General features: G+C 51.2%; 1 protein-coding gene across 10 annotated transcripts in view; it reads left to right on the top strand.

Annotated features, from left to right (window-relative positions):
• Window positions 1-27,264, top strand: part of MMD2 (monocyte to macrophage differentiation associated 2) — a 39,357-nt gene that overhangs the window by 1,616 nt on the left and 10,477 nt on the right. For 7 of the 10 annotated variants that reach the window (XR_009406924.1, XR_009406921.1, XR_009406922.1 and 4 more), the window contains exons 2-5: window positions 20,191-20,272; window positions 21,674-21,834; window positions 23,944-24,018; window positions 26,528-26,629. Coding sequence is in view for 6 of the 10 variants with exons in the window: in XM_059414337.1 (XP_059270320.1) it covers window positions 20,191-20,272; window positions 21,674-21,834; window positions 23,944-24,018; window positions 26,528-26,629 (420 nt within the window). In the remaining 4 variants the exon portion in view is untranslated. Of the gene's footprint in view, window positions 1-10,709; window positions 10,810-12,083; window positions 12,203-20,190; window positions 20,273-21,673; window positions 21,835-23,943; window positions 24,019-26,527; window positions 26,630-27,264 lie in introns of those variants that run through there. The other 3 variants (XM_059414338.1, XM_059414341.1, XM_059414340.1) reach the window with 3 other exon arrangements.

Genomic DNA, 27,264 nt, shown 5'->3' with positions numbered 1-27,264 from the left:
GGTTCAGAACCATTGTTTCTCTGAGATTTTTGGGGGTCTGCTTGCCTGAAAGCCGGCAGGAAAACCTTTCCTAGAAGTAGCCCTCAGCCCCTAGAGGTCTTGAGGGAGGACAAGCTGTTTCAGGAGTGTGGGCGTTTGCCTGTGCTTGGGCACCCAGGTGGGGCACCCAGCCTGCTCTGCTGACTTTTTGCCCTGCCCCTTGGGTCTGCTGCTTCTGGGTGGGGTAGGCAGGGGGTGAATTTGAGACAGAGTGGCATCTTTTTTTTTTTTTTTTTTTAAAGATCCCATTTATTTATTTGACAGAGAAAGACCACAAGTAGGCTGAGAGGCAGCCAGTTAGAGAGAGAGAAACAGGCTCCCTGCTGGGCAGAGAGCCTAATATGGGGCTCTATCCCAGGACCCTGAGATCACGACCAGAGCAGAAGGGAGAGGCTTTAACCCGCTGAGCCACCCAGGCGCCCCAGAGTGGCATCATTTTTGATATTCACATCTATGTGGCTCATTGTCTCCTGACAATTGCTGAGGGTCCCTGTCCCCAGGAGGTCTTCACACGTTCTGGTCAGATGGCAGAGCTTGATCAGAGATGTCCAGGCTGAGCATGGCATGGGTAGGGGGGAGGCTGTGCATGTCTTCTTCGTGAGGTTGGGGAGTCCCACTGGAAGGGGGCACATGGGGAAGTTCTTGTGGGTTTTCATTTGGCTGGAAGGTGGGAGGGACTGGCTGCCCCAATCCATGGAATCCTCTCTGATATGGGCACTTAGATTTTCAAAGGCTTATTCTCAACGGTCCTGTATGCTATTCTGAGGTAGAAGTTGATAGAGGGTTCGCTGGAAGGAAAGGGCAGATTCCAGGACTTGAGGCCGCAGGTGCAAACAGGCGCAGAATGAGCTCTGAAGCCTGTACCATGGTACCATGGGCCTTCGCCTGTCCTGCATCTGCTGTGTGGTCTCGGGTCAGTGTCTCAACCTCTCTGGATCTCCGCTGGTTGATTTGTAAGGACAGGAGGGTTGTTCTGAATGAGCTGTAGATTTGGACTCTGGTGCTGCCCTCCCTGGCTGGGTTAGAGCTCTCCAGCTGTGCCAGGGGCTGGACCAGGAGCTTTTTCGGTTCTGTTCTATGGGTGACAAGTCCAGGGAGGAAGTAGAGGACATCAATTAGAACTATTTCTGTTCCCTTCCTTGTGGCATGGCCCTTACCCTGGCACAGCCCACTAGTTAGGTTCTTAATAAAGGCTTCCTGATTGAGTGACTTTAATAGTATGAGCTAGCGTCATCCAGTAGAAATGTCACACCAGCCACATGCGTAATTGTACGTTTTTTAGTAGCCATTCAATTTAGTGTGATTGATTTTCTAAGGCAAAAAACAGTGAAATTACTTAAAAAATGTATTGTAATTGATCCTTAATATGCAAAATGTTGCATTTCAACATGTCATCAATATGAATGAATCATTCATGAGATACTTAACATTCTCTTTGCATTTCATTCTCTCAGCAAGTCTTTGAGATCTATTTGTGTATTTTATACTCATGGCCCGTCTCGGTTTGGACTAGCTATTTTTCAAGTGCTCAAGAGCCCGACATGCCCGGCGGCTGCCGTGTTTAATAGCACAGGAATATCCTCCAGGACGAGAGATGTGCGTTTGTTTCATTTAGTTCGGGCTGCTGTAAGGAAGCACCGTAGACTGATGGCTTATAAACAATAGAAAATGATTTCTCGTAGTTCTGGAGGCTGGAGGTCTGAGATCAGGGTGCCGGCATGATTGGGTCCTGGCGAGGGCCATCTTTTGGGTTACGGACTACAGACTTCTCGTTGTATCTTCATGTGGCAGAAAGAGAAGGAGCTGCTCTCTGGCCTCTTAGAAGGGCACTAATCTCATTCATGAGGGCCCCGTCCCCTTGAACTAATTATGTCCTACATGTCCCACCTCCAGATGCCATCACACTGGAAATAAGATTTCAGCGTAAGAATTTTTTGTGTGTGGGGGGGCGCCTGGGTGGCTCAGTGGGTTAAGCCTCTGCCTTCGACTCAGGTCATGATCTCAGGGTCCTGGGATCGAGCCCCACATCAGGCTCTCTGCTCAGCAGGGAGCCTGCTTCCCCCCTCTCTGCCTCTCTGTTTCTTGTGATCTCACTCTCTGTCAAATAAAATCTCTTAAAAAAAAAATAATTTTTTTGTGGGGAGGAGGGAGAACACAACCATTCAGCCCTTAACCTTGTTCCAAGTTAAATGCTGTATGATACTGTAAAAGATGTTTTTTCTTGTTGAGCCTCTGTTTTTCATTGGGTGGTTGGACCAGCTCATCTTTCAGGTTCTAACCGGAACCCTTGAATGGTCTGCCTAGATCAAGAAATACATTTATTATGAAGCTATAGGAATTAAAGACTGTAGTGTTGGTGCAGGGCTAGGCAGATTGGCCAGTGGAACAGAATAAAGAGGGCAGAAACAGATTCATGCCTATAAAGACATTGGTTTTTGAGAAAGGTAGTATTGCTGATCAGACGAGGCAAGCCTCGTCCATTGAATAAACGGTACTGAGACAATTCGTTATCCAGACAGAAACAGTGAAACTGGAGCCCTACCACATTTCTGGATGGATTAAAAATCTTAGAAGTGAAATTTTTAAAAAATGAAAACTTTTAGAAAATAGGAAAGACTATCTTTTGGATTTCGTGTTAGGTAAAGATTTCTGAAGGCACAAAAAGTTAAGATCATTACAGGGTAGATGGGTAAACCAGACTGCATGAAGAATTATGGATTTTTAAGAAATATTTTATTTATTTATTTGACAGAGATTTCAAGTAGGCAGAGAGGCAGGCAGAGAAAGAGGAGGAAGGAGGCTCCCCGCGGAGCAGAGAGCCTGATGTGGGGCTTGATCCCAGGACCCTGGGATCATGACCTGAGCCGAAGGCAGAGGCTTTAACCCACTGAGCTACCCAGGCACCCCAAGAATTATGGATTTCTAGTCACTGAAAAATGCCATGAAGGAAGTAAATTTGAAGGATATATTTGCAGCACATTTACCCACCAAGATAATTAACGTCCAGAACATGTAAACAACTACAATGAGAAAAAGACAAACAAGAGGACACAAAGTGTAAAAAGACCGATTGTTTTGCAAAAGCTGCTCGTTTTTCGTTTTTCGTTGGGGATCTTCCCTGGAGGAACCTGTGCACACGTGCGTCACTGGAAACGGACAAGAATTTTCTCATCAGTGTTGTTCGTGATAAGCAAGACCTGGAGACATCCCAAAGGTCATCGGTAGCATGGTGGATATCCATAAAGACCCTGCAGGAGGGTGACTTTCCCATTCAGTCAGCCGTGTTGATAGATCTCATAGATGTGTTGAGTGATAGCAAAACACAAAGGAAGGTATGAATCCCATCATTCAACGCTTAAAAACACGCAAACCAACTGTTGTTTAGGAATGCAGAAGAAGGAAGGTATGTGGAAAGCAAGAACATGATTATTGCAAAATCAGCTCAGTGGTTACCTCTAGGGGAGGGGAGAATACACAGGGTGCTTCTGGGTCCTGGCAGTGTTCTAATTCTTGACTTGGGAAGAAAACCAAGCTGGATTCTCCGTGTCCTACAAGACAGTTCCCATTCCCAGGGGGAGACTTACGCATGTGGCCACGCCTTCCTGCAAGGGAGGCTGGGAAGAGTCGTCTCCGCTGTCTGTGCCCATTGTTGCCTCCCTGGGGCCCAGAATAGCACCTGTCATCTGAGTAGGTACCAGTTAGATCTGGTGAATGACTAGTGGCTGTGCACCTTTGGGCAAGGAAATTAACCTCTGGGCATTAGCCAACACCTGTGGGTCTCAGTTCCCTGTGATGCTCACTGACTGCCCAGTTTATAAGGACCAGGTCTTGGGGTGCCCCCAGGAATGGCCCCCATCGCTCTGTTCTTGCCACGGGTTTGAAGTTGCCGCTAAGGCCACATGAAGGTCAGGGCCCAGCTCTTCCCACAGCGGTATCCTTGGGGAGCAGGAGTGGAAGGAGCTTGGAGCTTGTGTTCTGATTCTGCTCATCTCTTTGCTGGGTTCTCTTAAGTAGGCAACTTCGTCACCGACCCATGGCACCCTTCTTGGACCGTGCACCTTCCTTTCACCATCTCCTTTGGCCCTTAGCTGTTGGGGGCAGAAGTTACTGTTTTTTTTGTTGTTGTTGTTTGTTTGTTTATTTATTTGACAGGCAGAGATCACAAGTAGGCAGAGAGGCAGGCAGAGAGAGAGAGGGGAAGCAGGCTCCCGCCGAGCAGAGAGCCAGATGCGGGGCTTGATCCCAGGACCCTGGGATCATGACCTGAGCTGAAGGCAGAGGCTTTAACCCACTGAGCCACCCAGGCGCCCCAGGAGTTACTGTTTTTTATCCTTACATGGTTTGCTCCTGGTCCCAGAGCACATAGTGAGGTTCACATCTGGACCGTGCTTTTCTTTTCTGCCTCCCACACAACCATGGGGATCTCCATCCCTACGGTCACCTGTGTTTGTGGCACAGGGCCAGAGCTCGTGCTCTCTGTGTGCCGCCTCCTTCGTTCACCGACAGGCCCGTCCTGAGCAATGATGGGGCCAGAGCAAGTGTCCTGCGGGAAGCCCACACACCATATGTCTGAATATTTTAAGTTGAAAATCTAGCTAACAGGCTTTTCAACAAAACAGGTTCTGTCCTCTTGGACAAATATACTTCTATAATGACAAAAATGGAACACTCTGGTAAAGCGTGGACCTCGGGCGGTTGAAGGCTGGCCGCGGGTGCCTTGGCATTTATGGCTGGACCAGCCATGCCTGAATGGGGAGTAAGATAGAGGCATGCATAATTTGTTCATTGCTGTATATTTCATACCAGTTATTTTTCTCTTCATTGCAGCAAAATCATTAATTATGTTATTTCCACTCAAGATTTTCCCTTTAAGTTGGGTTCTAGTAATCATCTAGAGTTGTGTAATTCAGGGCAGTCGCACTAGGCCACCTGTGGCTCTTGATTTATTTATCTATCTATCTATCTATCTATCTATTTATTTATTTAAATTAATTAAGTAATTAGAGTCTGCTCCATGCCCAGTATGGAGGGTGACGCTAGGTTTGAACCCACAACCCTGAGATCAAGACTTGAGCTGAGACCAAGAGTCAGACACTTAACCCACTGAACCATCCACGTGGCCCTACCTGTGGTTATTTAAATCAAATCTAGGGGTGCTTGGATGACTCAGTCAGTTAATAAGCATCTGCCTTGGCTCAGGTCATGATATTGGGGTCTTGGGATCGAGTCCCATATCGTGCTCCCTGCTCAACAGGGAGCCTGCTTCTCCCTCTCCTGCTCCCCCTGCATGTGCTCTCTCTCCCTCTGTCAAATAAATAAAATCTTTAAAAAATAAATAAATAAAAATAAAAGATACCCCACAATTATAAAGTAAACCAAATATATAAAAAATTGATACTCTAGAGTATCCAAACTTTTCTTAAATTTGAAAGGCAAAATACAAATGAAGATTAATAAGCATAAAACTTGAAGTCAGAAAGTATTTACGTAAAATAAAGTATGTGTATTTTGTTTATTTAAGGGCTTAAGTACAGCTGAAGTATTTTTATTTTATTTTATTTTATTTTTTTGCAAGTGTGATGGAGTCTCCTCTTATGAAAAGGAAACTTCTCACCTCTAGAGCCAAGGTGAAGAGTAGGTATCATGTCTCTGGTGGGCACATCGGGCCCCGATGAGGGCAAGTTCGGGGTTGATATGAATTTATGAATCGTGCATGGTGTTCCTTGGCTGCCATGTGCCCCTGTTGGGAATTCTGGGTCAGGTCCTGAGTATATATGGAGCCTGGAACCATGGGCAGAGTGGGACACGGCGGCTGAGACCGCTGGGCAGTGACTCTCGGGTAGGCACACGTGTGCCATGTCTCCCGAGAGCAAGGCTTTGATGGATGGGTTAATGGGGCTTCCCTCTGACCTCAGCACTGGGGCTGGCCATGTCTTCCCCATTATCTGGTGTCACCCACAGACCTCCACAGCACATGGACACGGTCTTTTCATTCTTAATGTGATAAAGTATACCTAACATTGCATTTACCATCTTAGCCGTTTTTAGGTGTCCTGTTCAGGGGCATAAAAGCTCGTTCACGTCACTGTGCATCATCACGCCCACTCTGGTCCCATCACATACCCCCTTCCTGCCTCTCCTCCCCCGGCCCCTGGCACCACCGTCTGCTTTCCGTCTCTGGGACTCCGATGACTCTGGGGATCTCTCGTAAGTAGAGTCATATAGCGTTTGTCCTTTTGTGGCTGGCTTATTTCACTCTGCAGAATGTCCGCAAGGTTCATCCCTTGTGTCTGAGTTTCCTTCCTCTTTAGGGCTGAACAGTACTCCACTGTATGGGTTTGCAATTGTCTTTGGTCTCAAGGACACGGGACAAGAGAGGTGGAGAAGTCCTCTCCTGGGTCTTGCCTGGGTTAAAGTAGATGGCTGGGGCGATAGCTCGGACTGTTGCCAGTGATGAGCACTGGATCCCCCGTGACCCAGATGCACGAGGATCCTTTAAGTTGGTTTGTGGGTGTTGGTGAGAGCAGGACCCTCTAAGGCCGCTCTGCAGGGTTCTCCATGGATCAGTTACACTGGCGTCACCTAGTGCTTGTCAGAAATGCAGAATCGCGGGCTCCATCCGAGACATATGGAAGCTCATGCTTTAGGGGAGGACTCAGTTTCCCAATAATACCATGTGAGTGATGGCAGAATTGAAATGTGACAAGCATGCAGGGAAAGATGGGCACGGTTTCTGCTCGAGTGCCCGGGGCTTGGGGGTGGGGGGGCTGGTGCTTGAGGGTCAGCCATGTACTCTCAGGCGTAAGTAATAACAGAAAACCTCAACTTGAACTGGCTTAGAGGAGAGAGAAGGAAGGCAGGACAGAGGAAGGGAGGTAGAGAGAGAAGGGAATATCAGAAAAAAGAAATGAGTTTGTGTCCAGAACTGAAAAAGTTCAGGAGTGTCTGGGTTCAGGTGCAGCTGGATCCAGGGTCTCAAAGAGGACCCGGGCTGTCTCTCTTTGTCTCTGGGCTCTCTTTCCTCTGGGGGCTGCATTGTCTGGACTGCTCGCAGCCTTTGTGGACCCAGAGTTTCTCTTTCCTGGCAGGATCACCACTATCCTGGACTCGAGTGTCTGTGTCCTGGCTTGGATCGCATGGCCACTCCTGAGCCTGTCACCGGGGTCAGGGGGGAAGGGCTATGTCAAGTCTAGATCCTTTGGAGCATGGAGTGTGGGAGTCAGGCGTGGCTTGTCAGGGGTGATGGTATGTGGTTCCACCTGAGCCCAGTGGAGTGAGAGGAGGCAGGTGTGGCCAAAAAGGAAAGAGAGCCATCAGATAGGATTGCAGCTTGTTGCGTTTCCTGAGGAGGGGGTGGGGGTCAGTGTGTCCTGGGGAGAGAGTCTCAGTGTGGGGGGGAATGGAACATTCTGGAGCCCGATAGTGGTGGCGGCTTCTCAACAGGGTGAACGTGCTTGTCACCCCTGAACTGGACCCTGAAAACTGGTTAAGACAGTAAAGTCTACACTGAGAATATTTTACCATGATGAAAAAAAGAAGATAAATAAATAAATGAAACCTAGCTGAAAACGGGCACACATGTAGGTCATTTATTAAATGCAAGGGAAAGAGGAGGAAAAAAAAAAAAGGAATGTGAACATCGATGCAAGGTTATTTCATGAACCTTCCAGATTCCGACTTTGCCACTTTGCCCCATCACTGTCCCGGCTGCCAAGTCCGATTCGGGGTGCCCTGCGCTGTTTCCTTAACCTCATCAAATCCAGAATTCACCCCCCATCTTCCTGTCAGACGTCCATGTTTCCTGGGCCCGAGGTGTCCAGGCCGGGTGTTCTGGAGGCTGTCCCAGTGTGGGGGTCCCTGGGTTCTGTTTGGGGGTCTCGTGGTTAGACTGAGGCTCCATGTTTTTGGTCTCCGTGTTTTTGGTGGAAGCGATGCCAGTCCTTCTAGGCGCCTCGTAACGGGCAGTGAACCCCAATCGCTTGCTCACGTTGATGTCCTTCAGGTTTTCTGTCTATAAAAGTTATTGTTGGTTTCGGAAATTGGTAGCCTTTGCGGGGAGGGATTACTTTGCGATTGTGTAAATACTCCAGTCCTCACCTGATGAAAACTTTCATTCATAAAAGCAGAGAGAAGAATGAACCCCCGACGCCCTGTAGCCTGAACTTGACGGTTACCAACGTTTCGCCAAAGTTGCTTCATCTTTCTTCTCTCTGCCACCATATTTGATGACAAATCCCGGAGGGTCTGATTTCAGTGCACATCTCTAGCTGGTGAGGACAGGTTTTCCCTAACCTGAGAGTGTTGGCAATAATTCCCTTGTGCTACTGATGCGCTTGAATTGTAACTTTTACCTAGTTTTAGAGAAGGTGTATTTCCTTAACCACATGGGGCTCGCGCTGTGTTAGCTAGCATACCTGTGGAGGCTAGATCAGGTTCAGGATCACGTTCTTGGCCAGAAAGGGAAGACACTTCACCGTGCGTCTCTCCAGGGGGGTATTAGACATCTGACTTCCCCATTTCCGTTGATGCCAAGATTGATCTTGGGGTCCCTTGGCTCCTTTTGAATATCCGGCTGCTCAGCACCATCCCCCCGCCTGCCCCCCCCCCCCCCGCAAACTTCTCTGCACTTAGTGTACCCAAGTGGTGGGATCTTCATTATTCATCCAAGAGAAAACCATGGTTCATTTTTGGGCAAGAAAGGCCTCCGGAGGACAAAGTGAATGAGTCTGTTTGTAGAGTAGATATTCTAAGATTGTGAGTGTGTGTGTGTGTGTGTGTGTGCACATGTGTGTGTACATGTGTGTGTATGTGTGCCTTTGGTCCCAGAGAGGTGTAGATCTCCTAGCAGGCAGCCTCCGTGCTCAGGGATGGGTACCTGAATCTTGGTCATAGGTAATGGAGCTGGGTGGAAATCCAGCTTCTGCATATCCCCCGCCCTCTGCTTCGGGGTTCCTGTGGTTCTGCCTGTCCCGGGAGGGCCGTCGGTGACGCTAGGTTGGCAGGGCTAGTCGTTCCAGGGGCCGTCACTATGAAAGGGATGTTTTCCATGAGCTCTCAGGGGGGATGTTCTGGATTGTAGTCCCATCGTGGTAGCAGGGAGGGGAAGACCACTGAGATGGGGATGGGTCAGGGAGGCCAGGGCGGCCTCGTCTGCGGGAGGCTGCAGGCCACGCGTTTTGGTGGCAGAGCCAGAGCCATGGTCCCCGAGAAGCCCTTGCATCCCTAAGTCAGGGTCTGGCTGTACTCTGCTGGCCGCCTTTATGAGCCTCATTTCCTCTTTGGAAAAATGGGCTAGGAAGCATCGCCCCCCCCCTCCCCCGCCCCGCAAGCTCCGAGGGCTTTGGAGGGGAGGTGAGGAGTGACTTCAGATTCATTTCAGGCTCTGCCCCAGGGAAAGCGTCAGTGAACCGAGCAGGTGTAGGTCCCAGGCTCAGGCATAGGTCCCAGGCTCAGGCAGCTGTCGCCTGGAGGAGCCAGGGGGTGGGGTGTGAGCGAGCCTTGCGAACCGTGGAGTGCTGTACAAACAAGCCTTCTGGTGTCACAGCCGCATCCCCAGATGGGACTGGACGCACCGAGAAGTGATGGTGCTTGCTTGCCCGGGGGCCTTGTGGCTGGTGTCCGGAGAGGCCGACTCTTAAGTCACAGATAAGCTGCCTGAGTTTGGGTCTCCCCAGCAGCAGACCCCAAGACAAGGACCCAAAGGCAAGCAGCGAGTGTGAGAGGTGATCCCAAGGCACATCAAGAGAGTGGGGAATGAGCCCAGGGAAGGGCACGCAGCCGCCGAGGGGTTTGTTAAGAAGCAAGCTGGTTCTGCTTGGGAGGCCGTGTGGGGCAGGCGTCGGATGCTCCCCACTGGGCACAGAGGCCTGGCACCCTCCTCGGCTCACTGTGTCCCTGGCATAGGCCGAGTGCCACAGGCAGGAAACCATTGCGCGCTTGGGTGTGGGGGGGTGGGCTTGCCTCTGCTTTTGTTGCAAGGACTGTGGAAGGCCCCCCGCCCAACCTAGGATTTCTGGTTCAAAAGGTCTCTCACTTGCTGTCTTCCAGCAACTTCAGTGAGGCAGGGGACAGGGGTGGTCCCTGCTTCAGAGATGGGGACTCTCATTATCCCAGAGGGGAGGACGTTCCCCAGGGAGCCGCAGGAAGGGTACGGCGCTGGGGCTGGGGTCTGTCCAGGTCTGTCCGGCCAGTCCTTCCAGGTACACACCTCCAGGTGCTGTCCACATGGAATGCCCTGAGGCCTGTGTTCCCTCCTACAGACGGTGACAGAGTTCCCCTGTCCCCTTCTCACCCCTTCCTCAATTTCCCCCTTCCTGTTCCCACTCGCTTTCCCTGGGGATTTTGATCTTGAGACCACTGTGGGGAGGCACCGGCCCAAAAACTCTCTCCCAAAGCCTGAGCCAAAATGCTGTCTGCACCCAGGAGGGGCCTGCATTCATGAATGGACACAAAGAAGCATCCTGGGGCCAAGCTGGAGAAGGGGAGGCTCTCAGGGCCCAGGGCCAGCTTGGCCCTGGGCTGCCCTGGCCTCTGTGGGACAGACAAACAGATCCCCTTTTGTGTGGAAGCCTGGACGCATCTCTTTAGTCCTCTGTCCTGGGATCCCAGGGCTGCCCGCTGCCAGGCACGGCCCCGTCCGGAAGGGCCGGCCGCTCTAGTTTTCCTGGGAGAGGAAGGCGGCTTCTCTCTGGGGGCTACAGCCCTGGGCCTGGGCTGGGAGGAGAGGGAGAAACTGCAGCAGCTCCGAGGCTGGACCTGACAAGAGGGGCGGTGAGCAGCTGGGATGTGCTGGGGGGTCCAGGCGGTGGGTACCCGGCAGGTCAGCCACCCTCGGCCCTGCCTGGGGCAGAAATGGTTTAAAAAGCCATCCTCCACCCCTTTTTTAAAAAATATTTTATTTTTAAGTAATCTCTACACCTAATGTAGGGCTTGAACCCACAACCCTGAGGTCAGGTATTCCATGCTTCACCCACTGAGCCAGCCAGGCACCCCGAAAAGCTTCCCTTTTCAGACCCCACCCAGACCTAGCCCTCGGGAGCGTGGGGCTGCTCTGCGGGCTTCTGCGGGATGATAACCTACAGGAGAGCCTGCCTTTCGCTTCTAGTCAAACCCCAGACCCGCTGGGGAATCAGCACCTAGATCAAAGTGTCAAACAGTACCAGACACCCCCCCTTAGGCGCGCTCCAGACACTGTCCCCCACTCCCGAGGGTACCCATTGTCCAGGTTTTTATCACCAAAGCCTCCTGTGGCTGATTCTTTGAAATTTCTAGAAATAGAGCCGAAGAGCGGTACCGTGGTCCAGCGCCGTGTCTCAGATGTGCGCCGGGTTCCCTGTGCAGCTGCCGGCCTGTCCACCCAGTCCGCTGTTCCATGGTGTGGCTCCCTCAGTTTCTGTCCCTCCTGCCCTGGAGGAGCATTTTTGGGTAGTTTCCAGCATTCTCCTTGCGACCAGCCGCTTCCCTCCCCCAACTCTGATGCGGTCGTTTTGAGAACGCCTGGTCTCGAATACGGATTCCAAATACGGACTTCCGTGTTTAAGATTTTTTTTCGATGAGATTTTAAAAAATTACTGATGTAGTAGATGGACACTGGAACCGGTGAAACAATGAATGCAGAAATATAAGGGGAAAAAAGTAGTGTTTCCCACCCTTCTCTCCGAGGTCTCTCCCCTAGGGTTTCCCATCACATCTTCTGCTTTTCCCGTTCAGCTCCTGGGCCCGTCTCTTAGGTTGCATGACCTTGGACTAACCTCTCATCCTGGCTGGATTGACCCAGACATCTTGGGAGTCTGTCTGCTCCAAAATTTTTGGAAGGTTTTAAAAGCCGGGACTTTTCTTAACTTGTTATCTCTCAAGTCGTAATGACTTCATAAACACTGAGATGATGGGCGATTCAGGTAGTTGACATGGGCCTTACCTGTTGCATGCCTGCCTGTGCCCTGGTACCAGGAAGATGAAGGTAAATTGGGGACAGGCCCTTGTTTGCAGTTTGGGGGCCAAGACTGACCCTGAAGCACCCACGGCCATGTCGCAGGTGCTATGATAAGCGTTGCAAGGGCAATTGTGGGAGTCCAAAGAAAGGAGCCACTCTCTCTGCCTAGGAATGCCCCAGGAAGAGAAAGAAGGGGTCCATGACAGCAGCGGCTTGTGCAGAGACCTACAGGTGAGAGAGAGCTGTTTACTCTCCAGTCCAGATGGGGGTGTAAGGATCAAGAAAAGCTTTTCAGAGGGGCCTTTGGATTTGGGCTTTGAAGGCTGAATAGGAGTTCTCCAGCTAGAGAGGAGGGGAAGGGATTTTTAGGCAGAAGAAAAGATATGTGGGAGGCCCAGAAACATGATGACTATGGGCCATGGGGAGGGCTTTTTTGGGGTGGGGAAAATTGTGGGGTCTAAGGCAGGGATAGGAAACAAAAGAAGCAGGTCCCCATGGGACACAGGCTCTTTTTGTTCTTGTGTTGTGACCAGGGTTTTGCCCAGGTGTATGAGATCTTTGAGTCTTGGTGTTAGACTTTCTAAGATGGGAGGGACTGACAAAGCTGGGGCTTGGCGGGGGGGACTGGGGATCATGGGCCACTTGTGACCAGGGTTGCTGTGACCACTGGCCAATGAGGCAGTGATTTTAGGAGCTGGGAGAGGGCTCTGTCCTTTCCATTCTTTGCCTCCAGATTCTCCATTCTGGAGAGGAAGCCCAGATATGTTATACTATCATGTAAAAGACTGATGGCAGAACCAAAGACAGGGCTGAAAGGGGGCGTGAGTGCAGTGCAGAGAATAAACCAGAAGTCTGAAGGTCTGGGCTCACATCTCAGCGGCACTACTTCCTAGCCTGTAGTTCAGCGTCTCTGAATCCTTGTGTAAGAGAGAGGGCAGTCAGAATCTCGGACCTGCTCACTTTGCAGCAAGGCTCAGGCAGGAGGAGGGAAGGGAAAGCCCTTGCCACTTTAAGACAGGACTGGAACAGGCATCTCCTGGGACTCCGGTGCTATATTAGGCAGAACACTGAGCCTCAGCTAAGCATAATTTACTTGAAGGAAACACTTGAAAGTGATTTGGTGTTCCTCTTGGAAAACAGATTTTCTGCCATCCATCCTTCCGTCCATTCAGACAACTTTGCGTCTACCTATACACTTCTTTTTCTACCAAGCTGTGTGCCTATCTCTCCTACTCACATACTCACCCAGCCCTCCATCCATCCATCCATCCATCCATCCATTCGTTCCCCATCTTCCCATTCGTGGATCCATCCACCCAACCTTCCAGACAAAAATCTACTTACCTAGTTACTTGCCTATCAAGCCGCTTGCCTCTCTCCGGTCTACTTACCCACCTTCCCATCCAGCTAGTTCCGAAGCTGGTAACTGGAAATGTATTGGGAAGTATGGTTGTTGTCTTGTGGACAGTGGGAGAGCCAATGCAAACATTTTATAAAGTCACGTTATCTTCTCCTTTTCATGATCAGTTAAAAATGTTCAGATTTGAGATCTGTAATACCGAGGTGCATTGATAATGTCTTTAGGGAGTTATGGGGATAAGGCAACATTTTGCAGCCGCTGAGAAAGCTCTGTCAGCCCTACAAGAGTAGGGGGACATGGGTAGACAGCCTAACTCCAGATGTTGTCCTCCAGGACTTCCTTTATTCTGGGCAGCTGTGCACTGAGCGCAGGGTCAGTTTCCTGGGGAATGAGTCAGGAATGGTTCTGGAGCTGCAGCGCTGGGATCCTGGGACTGGGATTGCCTCCTGACCCCTGCCACAGGCCCAGCTCCCACTCCAGCCTGGCGGACCCCCCCACCTCCAGCCTCTGAGCACTCCTCCACCTTCCCACTCCTTTCCTGCTGCCCTTTGGGCTCCAGAAGTTCCCACTGCTGTCTTCTGTGTGACCATCCCATCGTGTCTGTGACATCACCTCCCAGCAGAGGACTGGTCTTCTGTTGCTGCAACCTTTACATCATAAAAGCATTGGCATAGTGACCCTAAGAAAAGTTTCCCCAACTTTTAATTCGGAAAGATTTTGAATGTGTATCAAAAAGTTGCAAGAAGGGGCGCCTGGGTGGCTCAGTGGGTTAAGCCTCTGCCTTCCGCTCAGGTCATGATCTCAGGGTCCTGGGATCTAGCCCCGCATCGGGCTCTCTGCTCAGCGGGGAGCCTGTTTCCCCCTCTCTCTCTGCCTGCCTCTCTGCCTACTTGTGATCTCTCTCCGTCTATTAAATAAATAAATAAAAATCTTTTTAAAAAAGTTGCAAGAAAAGTTCATGAGCGCCATTCACTTAGAGTCACTGGATATTAACCTTTTGCAATGTTGGCTTTATCACTTTCTCTTCTCTCTGAACCTTTTGAGGATAAATTCCAGGCATCCGGACACTTATCCTCCAACACGTCAGCATGTGTCTCCTAAGGAAGGGCATTCTCACCCATAACCATTATCTCTCCCAGCCCATGATACAACACTGTAATCTGATAGGCATTCTTCCCTCCAAACCCTTAAATGAATTTTTTTTAAGGTTTTATCTATTTATTTGACAGACAGAGATCACAAGTAGGCAGAGAGACAGAGAGAGAGGGGGAAGCAGGCTCCCACTGAGCAGAGAGACTGATGCGGGGCTCGATCCCAGGACTCTGGAATCATGACCTGAACCGAAGGCAGAGGCTTTAACCCACTGATGCCCAGGTGCCCCCCTTAAATGAATTCTTAAGAAGAAAAATGCCATCCAGAGTGAATCCTATGGGGCGCCTGGGTGGCTCAGTGGGTTAAGCTGCTGCCTTTGGCTCAGGTCATGATCTCAGGGTCCTGGGATCGAGTCCCGCATAGAGCTCTTTGCTCAGCAGGGAGCCTGCTTCTCTCTCTCTCTCTCTCTCTCTCTCTGCCTGCCTCTCTACTAGTGATCTCTCTCTCTGTCAAATAAATAAATAAAATCTTAAAAAAAAAAAGAGTGAATCCTATGGCTTCACCACAAATATGTATTTCATTTTCGTGCATTAATGGGACTTCTTCCATCTGTATACATATTTTGACCTTACTATAATCATAATAAGTTATATAGTCACTTTCCTACCTGATGAAAGATATATGGCAAACATTTCCTATGTCATTACACAGTTAAAAAAACTGACTTCTAATTACACACAAAGACCTTGAATATAATCCCATAAAAATTCAGACAGTATAGGGCAATGGGAAATCTCCTTTTATCTCCCACCCAGTCCTACAAGTTCAAAGAAATAAGGGGCAGCCAAAGTCCTCTGTGACCAGAAACCCCAATACCATCCACCTCTTCTCTTTTTTTCCCAGGCATCTTTGGATGCCTTTACCACTGATCTACTGTTAGACATTCAGATTAACTCCTTTACTGGGATTTTTCCAGCTTGGGCTTTTCATGTACCTCACTCAGTGCTTCTCTGTCTCGGCAGCCCACTGATGTCCCAGCTTTAATACTGATGCCTGGGTCCCAGCCGTGGAGCTCTAGAGATTCCAGATGATTTGATCTGGGATGTAGCTGGGGGCATTGGCATGTTTAAAAGCTTCCTAGGTGATTTTTTTTTCTTAGCATTAAAAAAAAATTAAGGTGAAATTGATATATGGAATTTCCTATTTTATTTCATTTTAAAGTAGGCTGCACGCCCAGTGTGGAACCCAACACAAGGTTTGAACTCACAACCCTGAGATCAGGACCTGAGCTGAGATCAAGAATCAGATGCCCAACTGATTGAGCCACCCATGTGCCCCCCAAATTTGCCATTTTACGCTTTTTAAAAAAGATTTTTATTTATTTATTTGAGAGAGAGACAGTGAGAGAGCATGAGCGAGGAGAAGGTCAGAGGAAGAAGCAGACTCCCTGTGGAGCTGGGACCCGATGTGGGACTCGATCCCGGGACTCTGGGATCATGACCTGAGCCGAAGGCAGTTGTCCAACCAACTGAGCCACCCAGGCATCCCCAAATTTGCCATTTTAAAGTGAATGGCAAATCCCCCTAAAAGGAGATCCTGTACCCATTAAGTGGTTGCTCCTTCCAGCCTGCGGCAACCTCTAATCTCTGTCATTACGGATTGGCCTATTCTGGATATTTTGTATAAATAGAACCATATAATATGAGACCTTTTGTATCTGGCTTCTTCCACTCATGGGACAGCATCCCATGCTTGAGGTTTGTATGCGTAGCAGATATCAGAATGTCCTTCCCTTTTACCACTGAGTACTATCCTATCATATGGGTGGATAACGGTTTTTTGACCTGCCCGTCCTTGTGCAGCCGAGGTTGAGAACCACTGGCCTAACCTTGTATGGCCTCACCTTCAAATTGGAATAATAATATCTACTTTGCCAGGATGTGGTGGGCTTTAATGAGAGGTACATGGGTGGGTCAACCATCAGTAAGAAAAATGGTGCCTGGGCTCTTTGGGCTCTCCAGGAAGAGGTGAAAAGTGTGTCTATTCTTGTGGCCTCTTGAGCCATTTTTTTAAGAAGACTTACTTATTTTAGAGAGAGGGAGAACATGAACAGGGGGAGGGGTAGAGGGAGAGGGAGAAGCAGACTCCCCACTGAGCTCAAAGCCTGCCATGGGGCTCAATTTCATGACCCATGAGATCATGACCTGAGCCAAAATCAAGAGTCAGTTGCTTAACTGAGTGAACCATCCAGGTGCCCCACTTTTGAGTCATATCACCTCATGGTACCTGTAGGGTTGGTAGTAGTGTCTCCTTTTTTTTTTTTTTTTTTTTTTTTTTTACAAGGAAGCTGCAGTGCAGAGAAGGGAAGTAATTTCCCCCCAGGTCTCCAAGCACCTAAGTAACTCTGCAGAGATTTTCCATGCAGCTATGCCCAGCTCCAAAGCCCTGACTTCATCTGTTTAGAATGGAATTCAGCCTCTGTCCTTGCCTCCCTGCTGGCGTGCACTCTGGATCCTGACTCTGTATGGGAACTCTCCATGTGGAGTTGCCTTCCCCTTCCCTCACAAATGCCATGGCCCCGCGGTTATCTAAGCAGAAGGGTTGGCCACAGAATGGTGATTCTGTTCTTCAGAGAGGAGGCAGAAAGGCTCACTTCCCTCCTTTAGTTTAACTAGTAACAGCCTCCTGGAAATATCAACTCTTTGGAGAGGAACGTCCCAAAATCTGGAAGGCTGCTCCTTGCCTGTCAGCTCTGTTCTAGAACATTCTCAGTTTTATCTATATACTTCATCTGTTAAAAATGAGTCCCTTATCTCTCTACTGGGAAACGGATAAACAAGCTGTTGTACGTCCAGACGACAGAATAGGACTCAGCAGTAAAAAGGAAGGAGGCATCGGAACACAGTGACAACACGGATGGACCTCACATACATGATGCCCAGTAAAAAAGCCAAACTCAAAAGGCTATGCAGGAAAAAAAAAAAAAAAAAAAGAGAGACAGAGAGATAGGATGGAAGTGCTGAGAATAATCGCCAAGAACAGTAATGTGTGATTTAGGAGGGCCCATTTTCTCCTTGTATAAAACAAGTTTATCTTAGATGATTTTATTTTTATTTTTTTTTAAAGATTTTATTTATTCTTTTGACAGAGAGAGACAGCAAGAGAGGGAACACAAGCAGAGTGGAACTGGAGAGGGAGAAGCAGGCTTCCCGCTGAGCAGGGAGCCTGATGCGGGGCTCGACCCCAGGACCCCCAGACCATGACCTAACCGAAGGCAGATGCTTAACTGACGGAGCCACCCAGGTGCCCCCTTAGATGTATTTTAAGTAGAACTAAGTAAATCCCTGCTTGGCATTCAGAGCCATTTCTTCCCACCTGAAAGCACTTGACTTTATAAAATAAATTCTTTTTAGACATTTAAAAAAAAAAAACCCAAAACAAAACTGCTGCAGGCCAACCCTGCGAGGGCATTTACACGTAGAAAGACAAAGCTATAGGGGCAGAGAACAGGGTGGTGGTTACGCGCCTGGGGAGGGGTAATCAGGGACCCCATGTGTGTGGGTGTTTGGGGAGGATGAAGGATCTGTTATTAATCTTGATTGTGGTGGTGGTGACGTCAGTCTCCATTTGCCTGAGCTCATAATACTGGGTAGCAAAAAAAGGCAAGAAATTATACTATATGTAAATGCAAAGGAAAAGTGACAGCCTAAATAAAACAATTCGTTGTTCTTTTAAGAAATGACTGCCTAGAGGCTCTGAAGGAAGAAAGTAGGCCACAAGGAGGTAAAGAAAAAGTTCTTGTCTCTGGAGGGTTGTGGGAACTCTGTTTTTTGGGCGTTTGCCCCGGGGCCCTGGGCTCTCGTCTCCCAGCCTTTTTCTCGCCCGCCGTTCTCCTGTTCAGTGGCTGGAGCACGGGGCAGAGACAAGGAGGGTTTTGTGAAACCCAGAAACAAATAAAGAGCTGCCCATCGTGGGTCGCCATGGCAACGCGATGTCGCCCTTGAACCCGTGTGGCTGGCACCGTGGGTAGCTTACTGGTGTTTGTTAAGGGAGCAGAGGAGAGATTGGCCGGGCCGGGCCGTGCCTGGTGGTAGGTGGACAAGTGCTCCCTCAGCCCCAGACTCGGTTTCCCACCTTGGAGAAAGACGTCGGCCGTGTCTCTGCACAGTTGGCCTCTGCCCACCCTCAGCCTCGTTGGCACCAGCCCTCTTGGGGGCTTTTGGGCGGCATCTATCAAAATGAACACAGTGCCTACCTATGTTAGGGTCTCTAGGGCTATGGTACAAATGGCCATACACTTGGTGACTGAACACAAATTTGGTCTCCCAGCTCCGGAGGCCAGAAGTGCAAGACCAAGGTGTCGACGGGGCTGACTCCTTCCTGAGGCCCTGGAGAGGCTTCTGTGCCAGTCTCCCAGCCTCTGGCAGTTTCAGCAGCCCTCTGTGGTCACATCACTGTGATCTGTGTCTCCATTGTCTCGTGGGCTTCGGCTCGGTGGTTCTTTCCCCATAAACAGATTAGGGGCTCGCCCTCCTCCGGTGGGACCTAATCTTAACTGAGGACACCTGCTCCAGCTGTGTTTCCAGATACGGTCACTTTCTGAGGTCCTTGGGGGTTAGGACCTCCATCCACATAGGAATTTTGGGAAGACACCAGCCCGTAACACTGCCCCGTACACACTGGGCTGCTTGCCACCCTGCTCTGCACACCCATGTCTACTTCTTCGTGGGCCAGTGCCCTTCCTTCTCCTACCTGTCTTTTTGTCTGGTAAACTCACTTATCCCTTGATACCTGTTGGCTGGTGCCCACTGTGGAGCTGGGTGCTATGCGGGTGTGCCCGTGCCTTGGGGAGCCTGCGCCCTCTTGGAGTCCTTCACACTCTGCCTTATCCCTCCTCTCAACTCCAGCCAGCATGTGGTAGGAGCTCCTGAGGATTTCCTGAAAGGATGGGGAGTATGAATCACATGGTATTGGGATTTCTGCTTGAATCTGGTGCCTTCTGGATTGTGAGTTCTATGAACTGTGTGGTGCAGGGTTCTCCGTGGTGGCCCCAGATCGGACCGTCCACCTCCGGGAGAGCGGATAACATAAATAGTGTCTGGAATTCTCTATGGCGATGAAAACAGCCGCTCCCGGCGTCCAACAATATGAATGAATCTCGCCCAAGTCACGTGGGACCCAAGAAGCCAGACAAAGAAGGATTTGTGCTGTGTGATCTCATTGATGGGAAGTTCAAGAACGGGCCAAACTAATCAATGATGACAGTGTCGCAAGTGGTTTCCCTTGAGGGAAGAGTCACTGGGAGGGGCCCTAAGGGCCCTTTCTGTGGGGGGGGGGGGGGGGCATGAGCTCGGGCTCCTCCTGCGTGGTGGTGGTTATGCGGGTGGGGGCACAAGTGAGACCCGATCAGGCTGTCGGAGCAGGGAGCCCTGCGCTATGTCTCACGGAGGGAAAAGAGAAACAGGAAGTGAAGAGAATTTTGTATTTAGCGAAGTTTTGCAGCAAATACCACATTGGGGATCAGGCACTACTACATACTGGCCAGTTCAAAAAAAGTGTCATAGAAAGAGGGGGGAGAGGGGGGTGGGGAGAAGATGGGAGGGGGGCTCGTGAGGAGGGGGATGGGGAGGGGAGGGAGGAGGGGGAGGGGAGGGATCCTCTTTTCCCACCAGGAGGGACCCCAACGTCAGGTCTCCGGGGAATCCTGGGACCACAGCTGCTCCCGGCTTCCTGGCCCAGCTTCCGGGAATGATGCCTGTCTTTCCAGGTTCATGAACCGCCGAGTCCCCGCCCACAAGAGATACCAGCCCACCGAGTATGAGCATGCGGCCAACTGCGCCACCCACGCTGTGAGTTGGCTTTTGGGGGGTGGAGAGCAGGAGACACTTTCAGGTGGGAGGGGCGCAGCCTCTTCACCCTTGGAGAGAGTCCACCTCTCTTCCACGACAGTGTCCCGACTGACAGCCTCTGTGGCCCTTGGAAGAGTGAGTGGCATCTGGAGGGAAGGCCATTTGGGTACATTGGACTGTGGTACTGAGCGTGCCTCTCTTTTGCTCTGCGAACCTTCCTGGCTCCCTGGTTCCTGCACAGCATCAGGACCCCATAGGAAGCAGTGTTAGTTAGCTCGTAAGTCAGCCGGCTTCGCTCCTGCCACACCCTTCTCCCAGGTTCCAGCGCCTGAAGGTGCTGTTTCCTGGATAGAAGGTACACTTCCAGGTCTTGGCATATGCCGTTCCCTCTGCCTGGAGTCCTTGTCTTGTCTAAGAAATCCTTCTCTGGGCAGGGGACCCCTTTGGAAATCATGAAAACTCTAGACCCACGTTGTCCGGTTTGGTAGCCGCTGGCCCCGAGTGGCTATCGTGTCCTTGAAATGCAGCGCGTCCCTTGGAGATGTGCCGCGGGCATGACCTTCATGCCCACTTGGGAAGCCATGGCAGGGAAAACGGGATGTAAAATATCTCCTTAATATATTTGTGTATAGTACACAGTATTTTGGATCTACTGGGTTGAACACAATATAGTATTCACATTCATTTCACCTGTATGTTTCTTCCTTTAAAAACATGAGTCCCAGAACATCCAAGATGACCTGGGCGACTCACGTTACAGTTCTCTTGGCTGGGGCTATTGTAGACCGTTTCTCCTGAAAAGGTGCTCCCGACATGCAGAACTGGCACACTTTCGGGGAGGGGGGTCCCTGAAAGTGCTTTGGAGAGTTCTAGACTTCTCCAGGGAAATGATGGGTTAACCAAGGTGTGAAGAGAGAAGGGCTCTCCAGGTGGGCCTGGTGGGGAGGTCTATTTTCTCCAGAAGGCGCTAACTACATGGGCAACCACACGGGTGTGGGGTAGTGTGGCGTGCCCGGGGACCGCGAGGCTGGTGACCGGCGATGCTCCTTGAGGTGGGGAGCCTTCGTGTTTTCCACGATCTTCTCTAGAGCCGTGCTGCCCAATATGGTAGCCACGGGCTCCGTGGGGTGGCTGAAATTGAGACTAAAATCAATGAGAATGAAATAAAACAAAAAACTTCACGTTATTGGCAAGTCACGACTTGGCGGTCAGGGGCCCAGTGGATCCCATGCTGGATGGTGCTGGTCTGGGACCTTCCCACCAGGGACGGAGGTTCTGTTGGACGTTGCGAGTCTGGAGGAGACGGTGGGCACATGCTCGGGGAAGCTCAGGGATTGTGTACCTCCCCACTCCCCACGGCCAAGCCTGGCCCTGCAGCACCCGCCCCCTCTCTGCTTTCAGCTCTGGATCATTCCCAGCATCCTCGGCAGCTCCAACCTCTACTTCCTGTCCGACGACGACTGGGAGGCCATCTCCGCCTGGGTCTATGGGCTTGGCCTCTGTGGGCTCTTCGTGGTGTCCACAGTGTTCCACACCATCTCCTGGAAGAAGAGCCATCTCAGGTGCCTCTGCCTAGTCCACGGGAGCGATGTGGGCCGGGCAGGTGACCAGGGCGGGGTGGGTGGGGGGCGTGCCTAGCTGAACCCAGAGGGGTCTGGGGCGGTGACTGTCACGCTGTCTTTGCTTCGGCTGGCCACCCGGGATTGGGTCCCAGCTGGGCAGACCACCTCACCCCCCCATGAGCCTCCTTTGCTCACCCCCAAGAAGCCCGGAGAGCAAGCCCCCAGCTCCCAGTATTGTTACGAGGGACCCTCCTAACTGTCAGAACCGTCAGAATGACCTTCCCCTTCTGGGCACCCCCCCCACCCCGCCACCGTCCCGGGTCCAGGCCTCGCGTACAGATATCACCCGTAATCTTTTCAATAATTCTGCGGTCTGAGCATTGTCTCGGATTTTTTAAATTTTTGCTTTGCTTTCCATTTTTAAAAACACTGGGGCGAATACCCATAACATAAATGGACTCTCTTTGCCAGTCTGAAGCATCCAACTCAGGGGCTTTAAACATGTTCACACTGTGGCTCCAACACCACCGCCCAACTCCAGAACTTTCTTCCTCTTCCTGAATGGAAGCTCTGTCCCTTTTTCTGCAGTGACCCCTCATCTCCAGCTGCAGTGGCCCGCTCCTCCCCCCAGGTGCCCCGTGACTCTGCTCTAGCTCCCATTCCTGTTTCCCGTTCTTGCCTTCTCTGTGGGTCTCGGTCCTGCCCCACTGTATGAGTTTCTTGTGGCTGCTGCAACAAAAGACCATGGACGGGGCAGCTGGAAACAACAGAATTCATTCTCTTGTAGTTTAGGAGGCCAGAAGGCCGAGATCCGGGCGTCGGTGGGGCTGTGCGCCCTCTGAAGTCTCTAGGGGAAAATCCTGCCTCTTTCACCTTCTGGGGGCCCCCGTGTTCCTAGACTTCCGGCTTGTCACTCCCGGCTGCCTGTGTCTTCACGCAGCCTTCTTCCCTGTGTGTCTCTTTGTCCAAATCTCCCTCCCCTTTTTCTCACTAAGAAACCAGTCATTGGGTTTAATGCCTGCTTAACCCCCAGTGGGACTGTGCTGGCCCTTCCTGTCCTCACCTGTCACATAGCCGGTGAAAAAAACAGCACCTGTCTTCCAGGTGGGATTAAGAAGTTAATGCTCGTAAATACGCTTAGACCAGTGATGTGCTTATGGCCCACGCTGCACGCATCACGCTAGCGGCTGTTGCCACTTTCATTTCTAGGAGGACATGCGATGAAACTACACGCAGGATCCCTGGTCCATTTTACCGAGGGCTGCGGTTTTCTGGGCAGAATCAGTTTATAGTAGTTATCTGTGGTTCTGTAATACGTTACCCTACGTCACAGAGGTTTTATCTTTTTTTTTTTTTAAAGACTTATTTATTTATTTATTTGACAGAGAGAGAGAGATCACAAGTAGGCAGAGAGGCAGAGGAAGGGAAGCAGGCTCCCTGCTGAGCAGAGAGCCCGATGTGGGACTCTATCCCAGGACCCTGAAATCGTGACCTGAGCCGAAGGCAGGCAACTCAACCGACTGAGCCACCCAGGCACCCCAGTCACAGGGGTTTTAAATAACGGGAAACCTTGGAGCGTCTATGATCCAGCCTCAGAAATCACTATATTTCTTCAGCCCTCTGTTGGTTACATGTGTTTGCCTTATTCATCGTGGCAGGGGACCACGCATGGGTGTGGATACCAGCAAGTGGGGCTCTTTGGGCACCATTTTGGAGGTTGGCCACCACACTGGGCAAACACTTTGACGGCTACCGTTGGCTACTCAACGTGAGGTCACGAAAAAACGGTGAACGTTTATTGAGCACATCCTGATACGCATGGTGCTATGCTAAGTACCAATGTGCTTAACCCGCACGGCCGCCCTGTGATGGGCTGCTGGTGTCCTCCCCACCCCACAGATCAGAGAGCTGGTTCAAGGTCATAGTCCATAAGTGGTGAGGTCGGGATTAGAACTTGGGTCTTCTGGCTCCAGACCTGGACCTGAACCAGAATGCTGGCATCTGAGCCTCCAGCCCAGTCCCCTCTGCACCTACAGGCAAGGAGGCACGTTTGTCCCAGGGCGTGGCTCTGGGACCTTAACCCTGTCCCCTACCCCTTCTCTGCCCCAGGATGGTGGAGCATTGCCTGCACATGTTCGACCGTATGGTCATCTACTTCTTCATCGCGGCGTCCTACGCACCCTGGTGAGTATCTCTGTATCCTCCTGGGCAGGGGTGAGGTGGTGGGGGGCCTGGCCTGGCTTCCTCTCTCTGAATGTCTTCTCTTTGGCTGGGTCATCTGTTGACCCCCGCACAAAAGCATGTCGGTAAAAAGACGCCCTCTGCCCGTTCTCCTTCTGGAAGCAACTACTTACGACCAGTTTCCTGAGTCTCTTTCCAGACTTATTTTGTGCAAAGAGAGCCCCCAGGTGTGTGCCCATAATACCATAAATGCATCTGTGTTTATACTTTTCCTCCGCCTTCTAATGCAAAAGGAGGGGCACTATACAAACTCTGATTTGCTTTTGCTTTCTTGGTGATTTCACCGGGGGCGACTCTCTGTATTAGTACATTGAAGAATGCCCCGTCTTTTGTTTTGTTTTTCTACAACAGCATAACATTTCCTGGCCGTCCCCTGCTTGTAGATGTTTCTGGGATTGGGGCGCTCCATCCCTTGGGTAGGAGAGACCTTGCCACAGTCAGTCTCCTTAGTACCCGCGCATGGATGTGTTGGCTCAAATCCTATGACGTTGCTAAGAGGCGGCCTTTTCTGACCTCCAGAAACAGTTTCATGTGCCGAGTGGGTTGATTGGTTGTGTGGGAGGAGTTAGACAGACAAAGGGGCTTGGTGACCAGTTTCCGGGCTGGGTGCATGGGAAAGCGGGACATGGGGCAAGACGGCGTAGAATCATTTGGTGGGTATTTTTCTTTGAATGGTTCTCACGCCGTTTTCTGAAAAGCCCTGGAGGTCCCTAGAAGACCATGGAGGGGGTGGGGGTGTGAGTGACCATGGGTTTCCCCCATCCTTGCCTCAGTCAGGAAACCCCATATTTTTATGTTTTTTTTTTTTTTTTTAAAGATTTATTTATTTATTTATTTGACAGACCGCGATTACATCATCAACCATTTCTAGAAGGATCTCCTGCTCCCCACCCGACAAGGGGCTCTGATCGGTGTCCTGCACAGTTACACGTCTCTCTTCACGTGTGCAAAGGCAGAGAGGCAGGCAGAGAGAGAGGGGGAAGCAGGGTCCCTGCTGAGCCGAGAGCCTGATGCGGGGCTCGATCCCAGGACCCTGAGACTATGACCTGGGCCAAAGGCAAAGGCTTTAACTCACGGAGCCACCCAGGCGCCCCTATTCTTAAAGATTCTTGAAAGCCTCTGGAGTAGCAGAGAGAGAGAGAGAGAGAGAGGAGCAGAAATATTTGTTTGCAATGCAGCACACTTTTTGTGGGGGGAGGGGAGGGTTCATTTTCTTTTAAAGTCAGGTGGAGATTCAGTGGGATATTTCAGTAAGCAATGACCTGTGTCGTCGAGGCTCCCCACAACCCCATCTGAGCCAGTCTCCTCCTTCCCTTCCTCTGCCCGTCCCCTCCGACCCATTTTATACTGAGTCTCCTTCCCACCGGCCTGTTCTGTGTCTGTTTGGAAAGCCAGTTAGAATGATCCTCACCGATGGCTCTTCCGGGTAATGTGTCGGTTTATTTATTTATTTATTTTTTACCTTTAGGCTTTCCAGTTATACATGAGCTTCTTTATAATAACAATTGGACTCGGAGCCGATTGCTGTTTTGGGGGACACGGGGGTGGACAGAGGTTGTATATAAGACATTCTCATTGAAGAAATCCACTCCAGAAAAAAGTGAAAGGCTCCTTTCCCCCGCAACCCCTGCCATCATCAACCATTTCTAGAAGGATCTCCTGCTCCCCACCCGACAAGGGGCTCTGATCGGTGTCCCGCACACAGTTACACGTCTCTCTTCACGTGTGCAAATAATACAGGCCTGTTACTCTCCCCTCGCTGCTCGCCACCACACCTAGCGACACGCCGGGAGATGTCCTCACCTAAGTGCGGACCGGTCTCCTGGTTCCCAGCTGCTGTGACAATGCCACAGCGCGGTGTATCTGGCAGGGTGCCGTTGGGAGACAGAAACCATACAATGATTTGAACGCGGCACATTTGGTATAAAGGATTCATCGTAGAAGATCAGAGGAGGGGAGAATCCATCAATGAAGGTCAAACACAGAATCTAGAGAAGCCCGTAGTGACAGATAATGAGGGACGGCTAAGACCAGGCCCACCTCTGTCCAGGGCAGAGATTCCCCCCCCTTTCATCGGAAAAGTCCTGGCCTTTGCCCACGGGGTGACAGAGAGGCTGCTGGAGGGTGGCTGTGGGTGTGGCCTTGCTGCTGTGGCCAAATGCTAGAGAGAGCCAGGCCCCTGCAGGTGCCTGCCCCAGGGAAATGGCCTCAGCCCAGCAGCGCAGAGAGAAGCCCGCTCTTGGAAGCTGGTGGGAGAATCAGGAAGGAAGAGCCTTTTTCCTCTAATCATTGCTTATTGTTTCTGTCTGTTTCTCTGTCTGTCTTTCCACCCTGAGAGCCCACATCCCACTTGCAGAGCCACGGGGCCTGGGGCTTCTCTGGGGTCTGTCTTCCCAGGAGGGGCTGGGCCCCGGGTAACCCCCCTCAGGCTGTGCTCTTGGCTCTCTCTCAGGCTGAACCTTCGGGAGCTGGGCCCCTGGGCTTCCCATATGCGTTGGCTGGTCTGGATCATGGCCTCGGTGGGCACCATTTATGTCTTCTTTTTCCACGAGCGGTAAGCCAAGGCTGGGGACGGGGCAGGGGATCGGGTGGGCTGGGCCTCCTCCCTGGTCTTGGGGAGAGGAGGCCCCAGGACGACCCCAAAACATGAGGGCACAGCTCTGCCCGGCATCCTGGGGTTCAGGCCCCGGGGGTGGCCACCCGAGCCACAGCCTGTAGGGTCGATCTGAAGAGGTTTTAAAAAAGACCTTGTAGGTTCCGTGTTACCTGTGTTCCCTAAGCTGGGTTGTTAGATGAGGGGAGAGGCTCCATTCTGCTGTATGAGGAAGGAAACAGAGCTATGGAAGCAAAAAGGAGTAGCTGACTTCTGGAATTTCCAGGGAGGGCAAATCTGTCAGCCAGTGCGGCCACTCGGACGGATGGAGGGCGGCTGCCTGGGCCTGGCGGGGAAGAGGTCCTGGGATCCTGTGGTGATGACAGCCCCTGGCCCGAGCTGTGGCAGGGGCCCGCACATGCGCTATACTTAGCAGGGACAATCCTGGTCTGTTCTCCCACCGATGGAGACCAAGTCCCAGAGGGACGGACAGCTGCCCAGGGCCACCCAGCTCTGCCGGCACCTGCCGCGTGTCCCGGGGTGACGTCAGAGCCCAGGAGGGCTGGGCAGAGGGCAGCGTTCTTCTCACTCTTTTG

The sequence above is a fragment of the Mustela nigripes genome, chromosome 11, assembly GCF_022355385.1.
Source record: "Mustela nigripes isolate SB6536 chromosome 11, MUSNIG.SB6536, whole genome shotgun sequence".
NCBI lineage: Eukaryota > Metazoa > Chordata > Mammalia > Carnivora > Mustelidae > Mustela > Mustela nigripes.
The sequence above is the reverse complement of the archived record's forward strand: the minus strand, read 5'-3'. Positions and strand labels throughout refer to the sequence as shown.